This window comes from Dromaius novaehollandiae, chromosome 23, assembly GCF_036370855.1.
Source record: "Dromaius novaehollandiae isolate bDroNov1 chromosome 23, bDroNov1.hap1, whole genome shotgun sequence".
In the NCBI taxonomy this organism is placed as follows: domain Eukaryota; kingdom Metazoa; phylum Chordata; class Aves; order Casuariiformes; family Dromaiidae; genus Dromaius; species Dromaius novaehollandiae.
Genome location: NC_088120.1, coordinates 6,354,375 through 6,374,370, shown reverse-complemented (window position 1 = coordinate 6,374,370; position 19,996 = coordinate 6,354,375). Strand labels below are relative to the sequence as shown.

General features: G+C 59.9%; 1 protein-coding gene across 1 annotated transcript in view; it reads left to right on the top strand.

The window, feature by feature from the left end:
* The window catches only part of PTPRU (protein tyrosine phosphatase receptor type U), an 83,039-nt gene that overhangs the window by 37,105 nt on the left and 25,938 nt on the right, over positions 1-19,996 (top strand). The window contains exons 9-16 of the mRNA XM_064524942.1: positions 2,041-2,150; positions 3,547-3,748; positions 6,690-6,792; positions 7,640-7,913; positions 10,312-10,348; positions 11,592-11,730; positions 16,609-16,766; positions 19,224-19,414. Coding sequence (XP_064381012.1) covers positions 2,041-2,150; positions 3,547-3,748; positions 6,690-6,792; positions 7,640-7,913; positions 10,312-10,348; positions 11,592-11,730; positions 16,609-16,766; positions 19,224-19,414 — 1,214 coding nt within the window. The remainder of the gene's footprint in view (positions 1-2,040; positions 2,151-3,546; positions 3,749-6,689; positions 6,793-7,639; positions 7,914-10,311; positions 10,349-11,591; positions 11,731-16,608; positions 16,767-19,223; positions 19,415-19,996) is intronic.

The window sequence follows — 19,996 nt, the reverse complement described above, 5'->3', positions numbered from 1 at the left end:
TTGCATTCCCCTCTGTTCTGGGCTAAAAAACCCGTCCCCAGTGCCTTAACGGGCAAATCCAAGGGGTGGATGGATGGATTTGCTTTCCGAGCCCCCCCAGGAGCTGCATCTCTTGTGCACGTGGACGCGCTGCAGGCAGGGGAGTCCAAGCTCTCCCTTGCAGGCAGAGTGCATGTGATACAAGTTAAATATACATAGATATGCATATGGGCATGCATATATATATATACACACATATATATTTGCATGGCAGAGGGGCGTGCCTGTGTGCAGTCTCGTACTGCTGCCTGCACGCGCCTGTCCCCGAGGGTCCCGCAGTCGGGAGCTGCTTCTTTAACCTATTTGGAGGGGGAGAGGCGCAGCAGAAGCACAAATCCCTGCCTTGTTTCGGCAGGGTGACATCCATGTAAATAACTAGCAGAAGAATAAAACTCCTTTTTTTTCCCCCCTGTTCCTCCCGCGGACGCTTTCTTGGCGTGCCGAAGCACCGCTCCTGCATCCCGGGAAATCACTGCAGCTCACTTGCGCTGCGCGGGGGTTTATGTGACTATCGGTGCCGGTGCCTGAGCTGCCGGTTACCACCGAGAGCTTTTTACCTCTGGAGACTGGTTCAAGCTCAGGATGCAGGTCACCAAGGAGGACCGTGAGCCGGGCAGACGTGCTGCCGCCGCGGGGCTTTGAGGGAGCAGCGAAGGAGAGGAGGCTTTGGGGGAGATGCCGGCGCGCTCGAAGGTGCAGGAGAAATATATGTGCGCGTATGAACCCTGCTGCCCTAAAGGGTTCTATAATTCTCCATGAATTTAATAAGTGTCTCGTGTACACGTGTAGGACATGGCGCTGCTGATTAAATTAGCTTGTAAATCAAGTGGAAATTGCGTGTTTGCGCGGCGGGAGGAGCGCGGGAGGCGATCGCTCTCCCTCGCCGTAACACGAGATCGGAGCGGGAGCGGCGCGAGCCCCCCGTCCGCGTCGGCAGCATCCCTTCAGCCGCGGTGGCACGGCTCTGAGCAGAAACCAGCCCGCGATGATCCGAAAGGAGCCACCCAAAGGGCTATTTCCAAGCAGGCAATTTCAGGAGGGCCTGGCTAAAAGCTGTTAATAATGTCCTCGATCCCTGCTGTTACTCCATCCTCTTGGTCCTCCTATGTAGTATCTTGTTTTTTATCTTTTTTAAGTGGGTTAATTGCTCCTTCTGCCTGAAATGAGAGGGGGCATTTTTCGGGCATTACAGGCTGCAGCAGATGATGCTTGTTGATGGTGATCTTTGCAGATCCCCCTTAACACCTGCCTTGGGGTGGCGAGAGTGGTGTGGGGGGCAATGAGAAAAGAAACCCATGGTAAATAAGTGAATATCGATTGCAGCATCTTCCCACGCCGTTATTGTTTGTCGTTATTATTGCTGTGGCTGTTAATTAGAGGGAACGGCTGGCGCCTGTCGAACCTGCCGGGTTGTTTGCGGATTCGGTGTTACGCCAGGTTTTTGTTGTTTGTGTCAGTGCCCGGCTCTGTCTCCCAGCCCAGATGGGTAAAGGGACCTGTCGCTTTGGGGGTCTCAGCAAACCCCAAGTGCCCGGCGGCCCACGTGTCCGCCCCGGCGCTGAGCAAGCAGAGCCGTCGCTCCGGGGCTTGCTGGTGCCCTCGGTCCCACTTCTGGTGGCCAAGTGCCCCCGTTGGTCCTTGGGGACCATGACCGCGGTGCTCAGCCCTGCCATCCCGTCCCCGCGACCTGCTCCTCCGGCATAAATTCCCCTTTGCGGAGTTCGCGTGAGCCTTTGCCGACCTTCCTCATCTCCCCGTCTCCCTTCTTCCCATTTGGGCAGGGGGCTGCGAGCCCTGGCGAGGCAGGCTGCGGCGCTGGGCAGCCCCGGCACTGCCGGCGTTTTGGTCTCAGCTGGGTGATGATGGCTGGTATTTCAGCCACTGGGCATTACGTATGTTTTTCTGGCTTGTTTTTAACACGTGCGAGACCAGCAAGGGCTTTCGATGGAGCTCAGAGGCTTCTCGTCCTTCCGCTAACTGCTCTCCTTCTCTCTTTCCAAGTCCCCGGAGGCATCGCTTCGGAGTCTCTCACGTTCACCCCCCTGGAGGACATGATATTCCTGAAATGGGAGGAACCGGTGGAGCCCAACGGCCTCATCACGCAGTACGAGGTACGTCCCGAGCCCGGTGCGGTGCTGGTGTCCGCAGGATGGAGCCACCAGTAACGCACCCGTGAGGCTCCCTGCCTGGGTTGGACTGTGTCGCTGTGGATCTTGGCTCCTTGGCCGGGAAAAGCTGCCCGCTGTCATACGGAGAGCTTTGTGCATGCTGCACATGAGAATACCTAGGGTCTGTGTTGGTATATGCTAGTAGTGGTTGTCTGTGGTGGCTCTTGCATATCCAGAGGGGTTTTAAGCTGTTGCCCCAGCCAGCACACTGCTTGGCTTTGGTCGAGTCATTTAGGACAGGCTCTAAGAGGAGCTCAGGCAGGGATATCTGGCTTTCTTGGATGCGGTAGGTGAGGCGGGTCCCACCTCTCCATCCAGAACGTCAGACGCAGCAAGTCATCAGGTGCCCCTGCTTTGGGCTTCAGCATTAGATCCTAGACCTGGTTTCTGAAGGCCCGATCGCCGCCTCCTGCCAGGAGCTTTGCTGGAGCTGAGCACGTCTGAGATGAGACCGGAGTCCCTCTGGGAAGCTGGGCCTGCAGAAAGCCCCCAAAGCCATGCCCAAAAACGTGCTCGTGCACCTCTCGCCGCATGTTTCCCCTTCCCGGGAATGGCGCTGCTCTGCTCCGGCCACCGCCGTCCCCAGCATCGGCCTCCCCGGGTGTTGAACGCCCCGTGCCGGTCCAGCACCGCGGAGGCGGCCGGTGGCCGGGTGTTGAGGAGAGACCTGCTCTGCGCATCCTCGCAGAGCGCCGTGCCCGGGCTGCCGTGTCTCGGACCCGGGCGCGCGTGCGCGGCGGGAGCACGTCTCTCCGAGCGCAGCCAGGCAAGGCTCGCCCTTATCTCTGCCCGCTTTTCCCTTCTCGTGCTCTGGCCTCTTCAGCATCAACAAAATTATTAGAGCACAGAAAGAGACAAATGAAAAGCTGATCCCTATCTCCGCTCCCGGCGCTGCTGCCCGGATGGCATCTTCGGGGAATGGTGATGGAGGCTCGGCTTTCATTCAAGAACCGCTGCTTTCAATCGCCGAGATTAAGGGCAGCTGTAGTGTTATTGCTACCCCCGAGCCCTTCATTTGGAGCACGGATCCAGCCTGCTTTTTATCTGCTTTGCAGTAGGGGCTGTCTCTCCTTGCGAGTCCTTCTTTCAGTGTCACTGTAATTATCTGGCAGTGGCTTTTCAGATGAGCCTCTGCTTTTGATTTATCCTAAAAGGCACAACAGCACGGGCATGTACCCCCAGCCTTCGCGACTGCTCCTGGACCGCTCCGCTCCTATGAATTAATTCCTTTCCCTGCCCGTTAATTAATTCCTGTTCTGCATCTGATCTGTGGTCTCGGGCGTCGTCCCTCTCCTCCGCCCGTACGGCCGCCGCGTGACGCTCTCCCCTGTCCTTCTAGATTAGCTACCAGAGCATCGAGTCCTCCGACCCGGCCGTCAACGTGCCTGGCCCGCGGCGCACCGTCTCCAAGCTGCGCAACGAGACCTACCACGTCTTCTCCAACCTGCACCCCGGCACCACCTACCTCTTCTCGGTGCGGGCCCGCACGGGCAAGGGCTTCGGCCAGACGGCGCTCACCGAGATCACCACCAACATATCCGGTAGGTCCAAAGGGCTCCGTTTCCTCCTGGGAGGGGAAAAGAAGCAGGGGAGGAGGCTGCTTTTTTCTTGTTCCTTGCTGCTCTGAGGAACAGCCCTATGGTGTCTGCTCGGCATCAGCCCTGCAGATTTGGGAGCTGTAGGTGCCTCGCTGCAGACGCTCTCTGAGCCCATGGCCAGAGCTGGGCTCGTGTCTGCTCACCTTGCACGTCGGGAGCAACCCAACGAGCACCGTTAACCTCCTAGTCCTTGGGAGCGGGAGCTTAGTGCTGGGGCTTTGGTAGTGCAGGAGATTTCTGCTCCGGACGGGTACGGCATGGCAGTGCCAGACCCGTCGTAGCAGACCCATGGGCGCTGTGGACTATCTGCCACCTTTCCGGGATGCCCCCAGGCAGCCCTGCCAAACCCATCCCCTGCCTGGGCTGCGTTTCAATCTGTGACTTGTTGCAAAGTCAAAGACCTCTTTGTAGCCTTTTTGGCCTTGGCCTCTCCTCCAAAGCAGTCCTAGTCTCCCGCATGCCTTCCCCCCTCCTCCTCCTCCCATCGCTGCCGGAGAGAGACGCCAGCACCGAGGCTGCTCCGCAGCGATCGAGCCGGGTGGCAATCCAGGATGCAGAGCCTGTCATCACGCAGTCGGATCCTTCCCTCCCCTCGCACCCCGTGTGCCCACACACTTCCTTACACCTTCCCCGAAACGGATGCTCCGTGCCCCGGAGGCCCCCTCCGCGGGGGCAGGACGTGAACGGCAGCAGCCTGTGCTGCGTTGCCGGCTCTGCCGGGGAGCCGGGGTGCGCGGCAGCCCCCGAGCCACCCTGTTTGCATCGCGGCGAGCCTGGGCACGAGCTGGTGCCATGCATTTCCTAGCTCGCTGGAGCGGCCCGGATACGATCCATCAGCGGGTGGGAGGCAAGACTGAACGCTGTTGGCCTTGCAGCTTCCCCAAAATGGCCTTGGAGAAATGATACTGTTTGCATGAGTGAGAAAAGGTGTCTGAGGTGGGATAGATGAGACACAGTCCTTTCCAGCACAGATTTGGTGCACGGTGCCACATCGTCCCTGCTCTCTCCTGGAGCACCGAAGAGCTTTCTTGGTCTGAGGGCACCTGGGGGTGGGTGAGGTGGAGGGGTTGGTACCCTCCCGTTGAGGTGGTGCTTACATGGCAGATTGAAGAGGTGCTGGATGAGGAAACGTGCAGCAGTGCTGTGCCGTTCCCGTCTGCCTGCCTCCGTCACCTGCCAGCTCCGCTCCCTTGGCCGAGTCTGCAGGTCAGACCCTGCTCTGAGTCCTCCTTGCATGATCCCTCGGCTTCTGGGAGAAAAGTGCCTTAAGTCTCTGCGACCTTTATCTGTTTGGAAAGTGAAGCTGGACTGGAACAAGACATCCCTGTCCCAGGAAGGGCTGTGCCACATGGCCTTGGCCAGGGACCTCCCCTGCATTTTAAATTCACCCCTTTAATCCGAAGGGACCTGAGTGGGGAATCCGGCCAGCCCGGGGGCACATGGTGAGGTGGGGAGTCAGAGCTGGATCTGCTGAGGGTATAGGGAAGCCCAAGACCTTTGTGCCAAGTGGAAAATATAGTTGCAGGGTCCAAGGTCCTGGAAGAAAAACCCCAGCATCACTATGGGATGGGAAGGGCTGAACTGGCACAGACTCCCCCGGCTGCTTGCACCGCGTCTCCAAAATGCACTTTGGAAGCGCAGATCTGCCTGCTGCTCTGTCACCCTGACGTTGCGACAGCTCCTGCACGTGCAGTAAAAGACTGGGTTTGCCGTGGTGTGCTGCAGACCAAGAGGTGGTTCTGGCACCGTGCTGGGGACCGGCAGCCTTGCCGCTCGGGTTGGTGTCCCCGCTTGGCCTTTCCAGCCCTCCTGTGCTGCGCTCTCAGGGTTTGCACGCAGCCATCGAAGGGCTGGTTTTTAGTGGACACCTTCTGAGCAGGTTTCCAGGGCTGGAGCTGCTCCAGTTTTGTTGTTGGAGATGAAGGATGAACCTGTTGGAGGAGGAACCTCCATCTTTGGGATGGTCCCAGCACAGGACAGCGGTATCGCCGGGGGCATGACAGCAGTGCAACAGTCTGAGACTGAAATGTGCAAATGAGGGATTAATTGGGCTTCATTAACAAGCCGCACAGTGCTTTGGGCTGTTTGCTGATGTCCACGGTGTAGCTATTAGCAGCACCGAATGGGCTGAGATGTTTCCTGGTGGGGGCACAGAAGCTGCCGAGCGGCACCAGCCGGGCCCCAGCGACTGCTAATTAATCAGGGGCTGCAGGAGCTGCGAGCGCAGGCGGGAGGGCAGGGCCCTGCGCCGGCGTGGGGCACGTTGCCCGTGGCAGTCGGAGGATGCTCTGGGCCTGTGGGTTTCTCGAGGCCGGAGCATTTGGGTCCTGCTTAGGACAGATCTCACGCTCCTCCTCGCCCGTCTGCCACCGCCTGTCTGCACAGTCTGACATTTGTTCAAGACCTGGGGGATTTTCTTTCTTTGCAGCAATCTGTGCCTGCTTCGGGGGTTGCTTCCTTCGCTGTCCTCATTTTCCAGCTTTCCCCCCCCGCAGAGAACGCACAAAAGCGTTACAGTATTGGAGGTCCGAGTGCTTTCATAAGTGCCCCTCCAGCTGGATGCAGAACAGCCACGGGACAAAACATGCCGGATAGCCCAGGGCTTGGGAGAGGATTGCAGGGAGCAAGGAGGATTCGGGACTGAGGCTTGATCGTTGGGTGCAGCACCAGTAAAAGCACTGGAATCCATCCCCGGTGCAAGACAAGGGTCTGAAGAGCGCAGGCACCAGAGCCTGTGGTCCACCTCAGTTTGGCCACGGCCAGCAGCTCTTGTGCCTCGGTTTCCCCCCTTGCAGGCAGCTCTGAGTTAGGAGGGTGCCGGGGCTGCCGAGCCCGTCCCTGGCCCCCTGCTCACTGCTGCCGCTGTCTCCTGCTCCCTCCGCAGCTCCCACCTTCGACTACGGGGACATGCCGTCGCCGCTGGGCGAGTCGGAGAGCACCATCACGGTGCTGCTGAGGCCGGCGCAGGGCCGGGGGGCTCCCATCAGGTAGGCACCGAGGACGGGCTCGCCGGGAAGACCCTCGGCGGCCGGGGGGAGGCAAATAGCTCATCCCCCTGCCTATGAGCCCTTGGTGGCCCTGGGCTGTGTGTCCCTCTCTGGGAGAACCCGTTATGGGCTCTGAGTCCTCCACGACGTCCGCTGTTGCTGGAGTGCTCCCCGGGCTGGAGGCGAGGGGATGCGGGAAGCAGTAACTTCTCCCCGAGACGGCTCCTCTGATCACAGCCTGGCAAAACCCTCCCTGCAGAGGCGGATTTAGAGGCGCTTGGCAGCACGGACTGGAAGGAAAACCTCCGCTGAGGTTTCCCTCGGGCTGCTTTAGCAAGGGCTGCGAGCGTGTTTGCACTGAGGACCCAAAGCTGGTCCCTCCCGGGGTGCGGGGTGGATGTTACGGCCCAGCCCAGCTAGGTCGTCTCCGTGAGACGGCCCGACCCCGTCTCCCGCATCCCTTTCCTGGCACCGAGGGGGAACCAGGCCTGGCAGACCTGACGTCACCTCTGGGCTCTCAGGGAGGTGCCCGGTGACGGTTTTGGGTAGTTTCCTGGGGTGGGATGGGGATCTTTAGTGCATGGTGTGTGGCCTGGAGATGGTGAGGACCCCCAGGCAGGCCAGATACCTCCAGGAACTGTAGCAGGAGCTTTTATTTCTGCCTCCTTTGCTTGCCTGTTCCCCCATCAGCAAAGGGATGTTGCATCTGGCCACCTCGTCCTGTCCCAGCGCAGGGGTGGTGGGGCTGGATATGGGGAGGGAGAGGAGGAACGGACCGGCTCGAGCAGGGAGGAAGGGCAGGATGGTCCCTTTTGGTAGAGCTAACGTGCATCTCCCCCCTGCCCAGCACCTACCAGGTCATCGTGGAAGAAGAGAGGCCCAAGAAGATCAAGCGGGAGCTGGGCGGCCAGGAGTGCTTCCCGGTGCCGCTGACGTTCGATGACGCCGTGTCCCGGGGCTCCGTGCACTACTTCGGGGCCGAGCTGCCTGCCAGCAGCCTCACCGAGGCCAAACCCTTCACCGTGGGGGACAACCAGACCTACAGCGGCTACTGGAACCCGCCGCTGGAGCCCAAGAAGGCGTATCTCATCTACTTCCAGGCCATGAGCAACCTGAAAGGGGTGAGTCGCTGGGCAGCTCGCTCCGGCCCGGTGGGAGCAGTGAGACCCTGGTCCATCCCTCGGGGTGTCGGGAAGTGGGAGTTACTCCAGGTGAGGCTTTTGAAGGGTATCTAGCTCTGCCTGTGTACCCGGTGATGAGTTTGCAGGGCCCAAGTCGGGATATTGTGCTTTCCAGCTCCTTTGAGAAGTTTTTCTGCCCACGGAAATGCCGAATATCCCGGCTGGTTTCCGACAGGCAGCCTGCGACCCTGTGAGAGTTTTGCCCTCAGCTGCGGTGGGGCCAGCACCAAGACCCCAAGCCGATCTCCTGCGGCAGGACAGAGCGGAGGGTTGTGTAGGAGGCACACCTTGCCTTTGCCGTGTGGTGGGATGCCAGGGAAACGTGAGAAGACAGGATTTGCTCTAGACTGTCGTGTCGGCTGCTCGTCCTCGGACCCCTCCTCTGGCCAGCACCCCACCGGCCCGATGGCAGCATCTCAGTCGTGCTTTGGTCGCAGGGCGCCTGGGACTGGGTGCTGCTCCGCCAGTGATGGAGGAGGACAGCCGGGTCGCGCTGTGCAGCGGCTGCATCCTCCTCCCCGGGTCCTGGCCGGCCTCCCTGGAGACGCGACGACGTTGCTGGCGGAGGGGTCCCTTGGCTGGGGCAGCTCCAATCTCAGCAGCCCACTCTTGGGCATCGTCATGCTGTGATACCGGGAAAACCCAAACTAGCTCCCTGCCAACGCTGTTGGTAGCCGGGAGACAGGGGTTCCCCGGGGCTAATCCCAGGATGGAAGAGGACGGCTTGGGCAGGGAGAGCCCTGTGCACGTTAGCGCACGCGGTGCCACCGCAGCTGCGGAGCTGGTGGCTGGCGGCAGCTGCCGAGGGCTCCCAGGAGGCTGCCGAGCTGCTGCGTTGCTTTTCTTTCCCCCTGCTGCAGCCACGTCTCCATGGCCGGTTGCTGCAAGTTGATCTTGGAGATGTGCCAGCCGCGCTTTGGCAGCCCAGACTTCTCGGCGAAGCCGATCCGATCTGCCTAACTGGAGGTTCTGCTTCCCATCTGGGCTTGTTTCCTCTGGGAAGCCAGCGGGAGTGATAGGAGACCCTTGTCGTCTTCATGTGCTCCAGTGGCTCCCGTCCTACCCGCAGGGGCGATGAGCAGGACCAGGCAGGATCGTGCTGGCATCCCTGGTGCCGCGTGCCGGCTTGGAGCAGGCTCGCCGCTGGCGTGGTGCACGCAACGTGGCTGTCCCGTCCGAGCGCTGGGGAAGGCGCTGTCTCTCGAGTCCGTCTGCCCCCATCCCGGGATTGCTCACACCTTGCCGGCTTGCAATTAGAGCCAAGACAGGCAGAAGCGTCTCGGCTCCGGCTTGCTTGGGCCCCGCCGGATGAGACCTGACGCTGTTTTATGGCCGTCCTGGTGGGAGGCGATGGGTTTGCCCTGACTGCTGTGAGGCCGCACGAGAAAGCCTGCATCCCAGCGCGGGTTTCCCTGGGCTTTGGACCATCTCATGGGAGCACCTTTGGGAAGCGAGTGGGTCCGCTCCGGCGGGCAGCCCTCGGGCGCCTGGCGCTGGCAGATGTTGGCTGCTGGAGGCCGGCATAGCAAAGCACCCACGCTCATCCTCTCCGGCATGGGCCTCCGGAGGGGCTGGGGAAGTTTGGGGAGGAATGCCATGAATGCCATGATCGGCGGCCTCGAAGGACATCGGGGTCTAGGAGGAGAGGGCAGCGTTTCTGGTCTGTAACCCCAGCGCCAAGCGCGGTGTCCCAGCTGGCTGGCGCAGAGGGAAAGGCAAGCCGCAGGGCAGGGCTCGCTCAAAGCAGCACGAGGAGTCCTGCGGAAACGGCTTTTTGCAACAGAAATGGGATGCGTGGAAGTTGGAATATTTTAGCTGAACCTTTCCCTAAAAATGGAAGTGCTAAGACTAATCCAGTTGGGCGGCTGAGCTGAAGCCCTCACGGGACCCTCGGCAGCACGTGCAAAGCACTGGGGATGGGTTTTGAAAACGTTGACTACAAAAAAACCCTCCAACTGTTCCCAGCAGAGCTACGAATGATGAATTGGGAGTGTTTTAGCCACAGTCAGTGACACGTTGGTGCAACGAGGCATGGCTGGGTCCTCCGGGGTCCCTCCAGGTGCTCGGTGAGGGCCTTTCCTTTACACGCTGCCAAGCTTTGCTGTCCCCTCTGTGCCACGGGGACGCTGGGGGACAGAGAATTTAATTGCATGTCTTGGCCCCCCAGGAGCTGTTTTGGCTGAGCAACAGGTTGGGTTATCGCAGCTCACATGGAAACTCCCTCGATTTGGTGGTAGCAAGCGTCAGCAAAGCAGATTTGTGCCCAGCCAGTGTTGCGCCCGGGGCTCGCTGGACCACGTTGCTGAGCGCTGACCTTCCCCGTCTCTTTTCCCCGCAGGAAACCCGCCTGAACTGCATCCGGATCGCCCGCAAAGGTAAGCGTCCCCCGGGCACGGGGCTGCTGGAGGCCGGGATGGTTTAGTAGAGCTCGGTCCCGGGCTGGGATGGTGTTGTTGAGTTTCTTTGGCTTCTAGTTACGTTTTTGTGGTGACTTTCGGAGGCCAGGCACAAAGGCAGGCGTTGGTTGTGTCGGATGTCAGATTTGGAGATGGACAGACTTGCATTTGGCATTGCAAAAGGCGGGATGAAGCGATGGTTTTCACCACTGTTTTGTCACCTCTGGAACTGAGACATTAAGGGATTTGACCAAGGTCACAGTGTGGCACTGCAGACGCTGGGGTAGAGTCTCCGGCTTTCTGGTCTGGTGCCCGACTGCAGCGCAGAGCAGATCCCCGTAACGTCTCCTTTGGACCAAAACACGCTCAAAGAGCTGCATGCATCTCACGAGAGAGATACCAGGGGATGAAGGCGCGGGCGATTTTGAGCTCTTCAACCTTGACAGCAGCCTTGTAAATCAGCCGTTGAAACAACCAATCTTGGCTCCTCTGAGCCCTGGATGTGCCTGGCCTTTCCGCCGTGCTGGGGGGCATCAGGAGGGCGATGGTGCTGCTCGTGGGGCTGTGCCGGGAACGGAGCCTGACCGGGGATGGGGAGAAGGGAAATCGTCAGCTTCTCCTCCTGCTCCGGGATTTTCTTGGTCTTTCAGGGGGGTTGAACTTCAGGGCTTTGTGTATTTAATAAAATTCCTTGTGCTTGTCTAATGTATTTAGCTCCCCGTTGTATTCAGGGAAGGGGAAAAAAAAACCAGTAATAAAGTGACTTAAAGTCCTGGCTCAATGGGAAATGGAAAACCGGTATAAACGCTTGTCTGAATAGCGCAGAATATTAAAAAGGGACAAAAGGAGATTTATAACCTGCTGATAGCCTATATCGGAGGTGGACACGGAGCTGTCGGGTTGAAAGAAGGGTAGAGCCATGGTGACGTTCGCCTGGGAGGAAGAGGAGGCAGATGCTGAGCGCAGCCTCTCCCTGGCGGGCGCTGGCTATCCGGCAAGTCCACTGCGCTTAGTCCTTCGGGCAGTGGTGGATTTGCCTCTGGACCTTAAGCGGCTTCGTTGACCGTGGGATTAGATTGGTTCGTTTGCCAGGGCATTAAACGGCACCTAAAGGAGACGCCGCGCATTCAGGGAGCCGGAGAGGGATGCGCCAAATCCCAGCGGAAAGAAAGTAGGTCGGAGCCGAGCGCTGACCCTCCTGCCCCTCTTTTTCTCCTGGCAGCCGCCTGCAAAGAGAGCAAGCGTCCGCTGGAGGTGTCGCAGCACTCGGAGGAGATGGGACTGATCCTGGGCATCTGCGCCGGAGGCCTCGTCGTCTTAATTATCCTCCTGGGAGCCATCATCGTCGTCATTCGGAAAGGGTGAGGAAAGGGCTGTCGTGCGTCCGGAGGCAGCCGGTTTGCAGCCTCTCTGGCGGAAAGGGCGATGCCGAGAGCTCGGGGCGTCGCACGGGTCAAAGACGCGTCGAGCAGACGCAGCACGTTCCCCGGTCAGCCCGAGGGATGTAAGCGCTCGGGACGGGAGCTGGCGGCGCTGAGCGCCCCTCGGCTGGGCCTCTGGCCTTGCGGTCGCCCCTTTGCTCGGTCCTTTGCGACCAGCTGGAGGGGGACAAAGCCTGGCTGAGAACTAGCAAACTCGTTCCAGCGGGGGCGAGTGGGAGGGCGAAGGGCGGCTCCTGGGAGGTACCGCTGCAAGACGGGGTGGCCAAATCGCGCCCGTCCAGGCAGGCCACTCGGGACGAGCGGCGATGGGTGCTGCCCCTCTTCGCCATGGGGCACGCCGGCGGGGCTCTTGAGGGCACCGGGCTCTTGGTGGGGGGACATTGCAAGGTGAGACACAGCAGGGATACCTGCCTGCGCCTGGCGGCATCATCTGTCCATGAGCCGCGCTTGCCCGGCTCCCGCCCAAACCGCGGCAGGTCCTGGAGGCTGCGGGAAAGCCCTGGGCATCTCCCTCCCGGGCTGGCCGGCTCCATTCCCAGCGGTGGCTTTGCACCTTCTCCAAGGTGTCCCCATCCCGCTGCGAGGTGCCTCTGGTGGATTTGGGGAGGAGGAAGGAGCGGAGCCGGATAAGGCGCAGGCGGCTTTTTGTGCACATCCGTGAGCTGGATCTGGGATCGCTGAGCAGTGAGGTGGGAGCCAAGGAGCAAAGCGCGGGGGCCGCGCTGCCCAGCTTGCCGGTGGGGACACGCGAGGGTGGCGAGCGTGGGCTCGTCCCTGCCGCGTGCAGGTCTGACCTGCTCCTCGACAGTCCCCAGGGCCACGGGCTGCTGCTCCATCCTCAGGGCCTGCAATCGTGGAGGTTTGTTCCACCACGGACCTCCCCTGCGTTTTTCAGCCTTCTGCCTGAAATGACCTTCTCCTCTTCCTCCTCCTTGGCTTTCCGCTGCTCCATCCGTCTCCTCCCCATCCTTTGTGGCTGGGCAGGTGCCCCCTTTCCCTCTCATCCCAGCTAAGCCGTATTAGTCCGAGCTGCTTGAAAAATCTCCTTGCCTCTCCTTCCTCCTCGCCCTCCCGACTCCGTTGCCTTTCTCGAGCCGCCTTTGCTCCCCGCGCGTCTTCCCGGCGCGATGGGGAGGCGCCGAGCAGCGCTGCCGCAGCGGTTGCCCAAAAGCTGGGTGAAGAGGAGCTCTCGCCTTCGAGAGGGACGTGAGCCATCGCGTGCACGCCGTGCTGCTGTGCACGGGCACCCGCGCTCACGTGCATCTGCGTTTATCTGTCTGAAGGAAAAACAGAGTAAGGAGAAGCATTGCGGAAAGCTTTATGTGGATGCCGGTCCTGTAACGTGTCTCAGTGCGCTCTGCGGCGTGCTTGCGGGCTTGCTGGCACCTCGCTCTTGCTGTTTCGCCCCTGCCTGCAACCTCCTGCCCGTCTCCAGCTGGATCTCGCCGTCCATCCGTTATTACGGAGCGGCAGCATCGTGTCTGCGAGAGCCGTTGGGAGGATTTCCCTCTCCTGGAGGAGGCTCCTGAGCCAAATCGGGATGTACGGTGCTTTGCGGCAGAAACTGCTTTGTGATCCTGTATTGATTAAAACGCTTCTGGCCGTGAAGAGCTCCTTGAAGAGCGAGACGGGGCTGGGAGAGGGCCCCGGGGTAGCGTTGTACGCCGGCTCTCCGTCCACAGCCAAGCAGCGCCGGGGGGCCCTCGAGGGATGCAGCCTCGTGCCCCTCTGCTGCCCCGGCTGGAAAAGTCGACCGCTGCGGAGGTATCGGATGCGGCCCCGCCAAGGGCCTCCGCTCTTTCCCGAATGGGGACCGCTGTCCCTGCGGGGTCCGAGCATCCCCTGTGGCTGAGGGGCAGCTCCCAGCACCTCTGAGCATCACTGCAAGGAGTTTCCAGCCGGCCGGGTTGGATCCTGCTCCCTGTTACAGCGGGGATGGACTCGTGGCTCTTACCAGGGGAAAAATCCTGGAGAAGTGCGTGCTGCTGAAATACCGGGAAAGCCCCTGGCTCTCGGCCGCCTTTGGTCCCCCGCAGGCGGGGAGGAGGGTGCCCGCGGGGCCGGGCGCCTTTCCCAGCCCTCCCAGCTCGGTCCAGACTTGTTTCCCCGTGCAAAAACTGAGCCGGCAGCAAAACATGAGCACGGACTTGCTGCAGGCCCCCGGCTTGTGTGGCTCTAAAGGAGAGGCTACAAGTCCTGCCCGTGCCGGAGGGGAGTTTTCCCAGGGCGGCTGCAGGGCTGGATGCTCCGAAAATCCCAGCGCGCTTCCCGAAGGAAAGCTTTGACTTTGGGGGGGAAGCGCGGATGGGATGCAAACAGCGTTATCCACGTGGGCCCGTTTGCCGAGTGCTTTTATGCAGGAAGTGAAGGGGGCTGAGAGTCCCGGCGAGGGCTTTCCGGGACACTCGGTGCCGGCGGCGAGCGGCTGCTGCTCGGCTGCAGCGCTGCGAAAGGCGTCTGCACTGCACGGGGCCCCGGCAGCGCTGAGCCGGGGGCCTCGTTCAGAGCAGGCCTGGCGTGACGGGGACACGAGGGCAGCAATTAAACGCCTTCCCCTTGCAGGGCTCGGGAGCCATTTAAGGAAAGTAAGCGAAGAGCCCGAGGGGGGAGAAAAACAGTGGGGCAGAACCGCAGCTTGTGTAAATCTGCAAATCCCCGCTGGCTTCATGGCTTTGCTCGCTCAAAAGGAGTCGCGTTGAGCTGCGAGTCGCCCGGCCCTGCAGCAGGAGCTTGCTTGGCTTCAGCATCCCCAGATGAACCTGCCCGAGGCCAGGTCCAGGCCACGGATCAGCTCCGGCGCTGAGCACCCCCGGTTCAGGGCTGTGGGGGAGCTGGGACTAGCTCACAAATCTCCTACGGGGCGTTTTGCTGTTGGAAAAACGCTGATGCGCTGGAATCGAAATGTTCCCCTGGAAGATGCTGTAATAAATGGTGACAGCCAGGCTGGGTGTGGGGACGCAGCGGGGATGCGGAGGTGGCAGCCGGGTGACCGGCTCCCCGCGAGATGCTCGGGTCGCCTTGGGTATCTGCTAAGTCGCTATAAATTTTGGGTGTGTTTGCTGTTCAGGCTTTCAGATTGCAAAATCCATCTGGCCCCGGCTCTTGGTGATGCTCTGCCGCCTGTTGTCACCCTCACCCAGGTTGGTGACCGTCCTGCACAGGAGGGCGTGAGCTGGCAGAGCTGGATGCGCACGGGGATACCCAGGCTCCAGGGATACCAGACTCCCCTGCATTTCCCTACGAGAGCTCAGGGCTCTCTATCGATAACCCATAAAAATTAGGGGGCACGTGCGACCTGCTGCCTGCTCCCCGCGGGCTTGCTGGGGCTGGAGGAAGAGCTGGCGCTTGGCTTTCGCACCGCGCTGCCTTTCCCACCCAGTGCCCTGCTTTCCCCCTGCTCCTCTCCGCCTCTCCCCTGCCTTCCCACACCGTCGCCCAGCCGTTCCCGGCTTTCGGCAGCCGAGAAGCCCCGTAACCCTTCGTTACTGCGAAGAAAAGCTGCTTATGCAATTTCTGCTGTTCTTTGTTTGCACGCTTGCCAGGAGGAACTACTATTCTTATTCCTATTACCCGTAAGTAGTTGTCATTCTCCTTCTCTTTTTCTCCCTTGCTCCCCCTCCTTGCTCTGCGCTTTCTGCTCCAACAAGTCTTTTTCTCTGTCGAGTGCGTTTTAAGGGCCTCTTTGGCTCGGGAAAATAATGCTTCTGAACTAGTTAGAGCCCGAAGGCACCGTGAGCGAGAGGGGTCAGGTTTCCCGAAGAGCCCCGCTCCCGCCGAGGCAGCCGCGAGTTCAGGATTGGGTGTCCCATCCCCAGCAGATGCGCGAGGACCGTCAGCCAACGTGGGCTGGAGGCCGCAGCTCGAGCTTCCCTGCCTGGTTTCCTGGGAGCCCGACGCCGGTTCTCGGGAACGCTCGCTGTGGTTTCTTCCCCAGTGACTTGAGCTTTGGGCGCGAGGCTCTTCTGGCCCCGAGTGGGGACTCGGCTCCCTTCGCAATCCAGCCCTGACATCCCGCCTGGAGCTCCCAGCCTTTCCCCAGCTCCTTAGATGCTTAAAAGAGAGCGGCACTGGGAAAAAGCCTCTGTTGATGGTGCTGAGCACTTGCAAATCTGGGCCCGGTGGGTCCAATCCATCCCTGGAGGCCCGGTGCAGCCCCGGGGGCTGGATTGGACCTGCCCTGCGTGGTTTGAGCTCTGCCTTTTGCGTTTTGGACCGTCAGTGTTGCGGCTGGATGCTGTGCCTGCAGCGAAGGGGTCCTTGCTGCGGCGAAGCCGGAAGGCGTAACGCCCGGAGCAGGATCAGGCCTGGGATTTGAGGGGTCCCGTCATGCTGGAAGCACCGGGAGCAAGCAGGGCGCTGGGGCAGGGCTCGGGCGGTCCTGTGCCAGCCGGTAAATCCACCACTCGCTCGAGGAGCGCTGCCGGGCGTGCAAGCAGGGCTCTCGGGAGCTGTCCCGTCATTTTGGGGTGAATCCAGCAAATCCCTCTTCGGCAGCCTGATCCCGTCGGCTCGTGCCGGCGGAGGGGAGCCCGCGCGGGATTGCGGCGGGCTGGGACGCGGATGAGCCGCAGGGAGAGGCTTGAGGCTTTGCTGACAAGCTGCTGGCCGCTCCAGCCCGGATTTGCAGCGGGGTGAGCACCCACTAGCTAATTTAGTGCCTGAGTCTCAGAGCAGGGAAGCCCTCAGCAGACATCAAACCCGGTCCCCGACATGAGCTGAGCTGCTAATTGGTCTGGGGGGATGTAAAAGCGCCGTCGGTTCAGCCGCGCTCACGCGCGTTCGTTCGTCCCCCTGCAGAAAACCCGTCAACATGACCAAGGCGACGATTAACTACCGCCACGAGAAGACGCACATGATGAGTGCCATCGACAGGAGCTTCACGGACCAGAGCACGCTGCAGGAGGACGAGAGGCTCGGGCTCTCCTTCATGGACGCGCACAACTACAGCAACAGGGGTAAGCACCGGGATGTGGGGCGTCCCCCCCCACCTGTCCCTGGCTGCTCCCATCCAGCCCGGGCACGGTTTCGCTTTAATTAATTAAGAGGTTGCTCCATGCATCGTGTCGCTGCAAGGCTTTCCTTGCACGCTGCAACCCGGGTGTGCGCTGCTGGGATTTGTGTCGTTCCCGGCTTGTGGATCCAACCCCTGTTCCCCACCCCAGCATCCCAGAAACTGCCAAAATATTGCCTTTTCCAAGGTTCAGCCACAGATCCTTTTCCTCTTTTTCCGCTTGCAGCATGTGACATTGCAGGCTTTTCCATGCTCTAGGTGTGCAGGTATATAAAAACATACACATGAAGGGCATCAATCTAACCTGTGTCTCTAGTAACATTTATTATAATCCATGCTTTGCTGAAGGAAAAATACTTCTGGGTGGCTGGAGCCGGATAAACTGTCCGTGCACCTCGGCCTCTCTCGCAGCAGAGAGCTGAGCAAAGGCCAAGGCTGTTTGCAGCGTTCAAACTCAGACGCCGACTCAAGCGCCGGCTGCTGCCTCCTAAAATTTGGGAACGCCCCCGCTCCAGCAATTTAGCTCGTGTCGCAGTCGAAAGCTTTATAACAGCTCTCGGGCAATGTGTGCAGCTAGGCGCTGCGGTCCGACGGGCTCCCTGTTGTCCTGAGCAGCCCCGGCACTTGAAGGGTTAAAGAGCCCCAGCGTTCGTATTAGAGGGAGACTGATAATTTAACACCCACTGGAGGATGCCTCTCTGTGCTGATTTAGTTGTAAAATAACTCGTTCGATGCCCCAGTTTCAACCATATGCTAATAACATCTGTTACAGTAACTTCAAGATGCTGCTTACACACGTCTCTGCCGTACCGGCTGCTGGATTAATGCGATTCCCAGCGTTGCCTCGCGTGTAATAGAAACCCGGAGGGCAAACTTGTCCGCCTTTTTTATATACGTCTGTATAGGTGTATTATTTTTTAGTTACCGTCCTATCATGGCTTCTCGAAGTGCTCTTCGCCGGGCTGGTTTGTATGGAGATTTTCTCCTCCGCGTCGCAGCGGGCGGCCTGGACCTGCGGCCCCCTTTGTGGGGGGCGAAGCCGCTTGTCCTGGCCGCTGCCCCGGGTGGGAGCCCGGCTGCCGGCTCCTGCCGCGCTGCCATCCTTAACCCGCTGCGGGATGCTTCCCTACCGTGCCTCAGTTTCCTTAAATGTAACCAAAGTCAATAACCCCCTCGCTGAAACTGGGATGAGAAGATGCTCCCTGGGTGGCTGTAAAGATTTCTGCCTGCAAGGAATTACTGTCACATTGCAAACGCTTGCAATTAATTTTTTATTACTCTCAGCATCCAGCGTACCTCTGAGTCGTATCACGCAGCGGCGAGGCTGTCCCCCTTCCCTCCCTTGCTGTCTTGTCGGTTTAGTGACACGTTTGTGGTCACCGAGGTTGAAGGGTCGGGTACCTGGGGGCAGCAATGCCCGTGGGAGGATCTGCATCCGTGCGGATACCTGCCCCGCTGCGCACACTGATGCTGTGCGGGAGCCTCGAGATGCAGGCGTGAGGCGAGGGGCTGCTCCGTGCCATCGGAGCCCAACAGGGAGGCTTTGCAAACGAGCCGGTGGTTTTAGAAGTGTCGTTAGGGCAACAGCACCCAGAACTCGCTCTTAGAGTGAAGCTGCTTGTCGGCAGCGTGCAGACGGCCGGAGACTGGCGCTGAGGGAGAGCAGCATCAGCAGGATCTCTTGGCAGCCGCAGAAAGCATCAGGTTCTGTGCAAACCCAGATTTAAGGATGCCGTGTGTTGGCCAGGCAGCAGCCGTGTGCGACCCTGCCATGATAAACGCAGGTGAGGTCCTACTCTAGCTCCAACTCTGCTGTTGATTATATTGCAGAGATATAAGCCAGGTAAATTCTGCATGAATTACCCCATTAAACAGCAGCAAAGTCCATTTGCGTCAGTGCTAGAAATAAGTCACTGCTATCTAGTGGTAAGGAAAATTAACCATTAGGGCTGGATTCATCAGCGACGCAATCTCTGAAGTCAAGGCTTGAAGCGAAAGGTATTTGTGTGCCTGCCTCTTATTGGGCTGGATGTGAGTTAAGTGCTTAAATCGATGGGAAATAAGCTTGTAACCCACTTTAAGATCTTTCCCACAGTCTTTCTAAGAGGTCTGCTGTGATTGAGGTAGGAGATGGGCAGAAAAGATTGGTATTATCCTACCAGGCTGTAATGGGCCTTTCTAGGTTTACGTTGCAGGAATAGCTGCAGAGGCGATGCCCCAGGCCGTGCAGAGCACGCTGGGTCTGGCTTGCTCGCAAACCTGCTGGGTCAGCACCAGCTTCTGCCCTGGGACGTTTCCGAGTCCCCTTTCGAGCCTCCTCCGCGTGCGTGCGGAGCCGAGCAGGGATGCGGTACAGCCCTTCGCTCTCCCGACGGCCGCGTCTCTCCCGTCCCTTCTGCAGGCGACCAGCGGAGCAGCGTGGTCAACGAGTCCAGCAGCCTGCTCGGAGGCTCTCCCCGCCGCCAGTGCGGCCGCAAAGGGTCCCCGTACCACACCGGGCAGCTGCATCCCGCTGTGCGCGTGGCTGATCTCCTCCAGCACATCAACCAGATGAAGACGGCAGAGGGCTACGGCTTCAAGCAGGAGTACGAGGTGAGAGCGTCGGACGCTGGCGTCTCGGGTAGGGGGTAGAAGGTAGGAGGGACAAGTCCCCCGTGACTTGGCAAGGCGGCACGTGCGTGTCGGGGATGCTCCAGCCCTCCCCTACCTGCAGCAAATCATCCAGGCTTTCCCGCAGCAGCTGGAGATGATTCTCCCTTTCTCAGGTCCTGCTGGGCATCTGCACAACAATGTCAGATCCCTGCCAAGTCCTCCCTCTCTCCAGCGTGCTTGTCCTGTGATAAAAGGACTCTCTGCTGCAATCTGGCAGCGTTCAAGACCGGGGAAACCCCAGGGAGGGGGTGCAGGAGAGGGTGATCCCGTCGCTTCCAAGGGGAGAGAAGTCACCTCCGGGAGTTACTGGGTGCATCCTGCCCATCCCGCCCTGGCGGGCTGTAACAGAGCGAGGTGTTTTGCAGGGCTCTGCTGCAACGCACCCAGCAGGGTTGATTTCCTGATTCCTTGGTGTCCCACAGGTCTGGCGATTGAAATTTCCCAGTGAAATTACTGTTTAATGCTTAGTTGTTTCAAGTGCAGGAGCTTTTTTTTCCCCCTTTTATGTATTGGACAAACCAG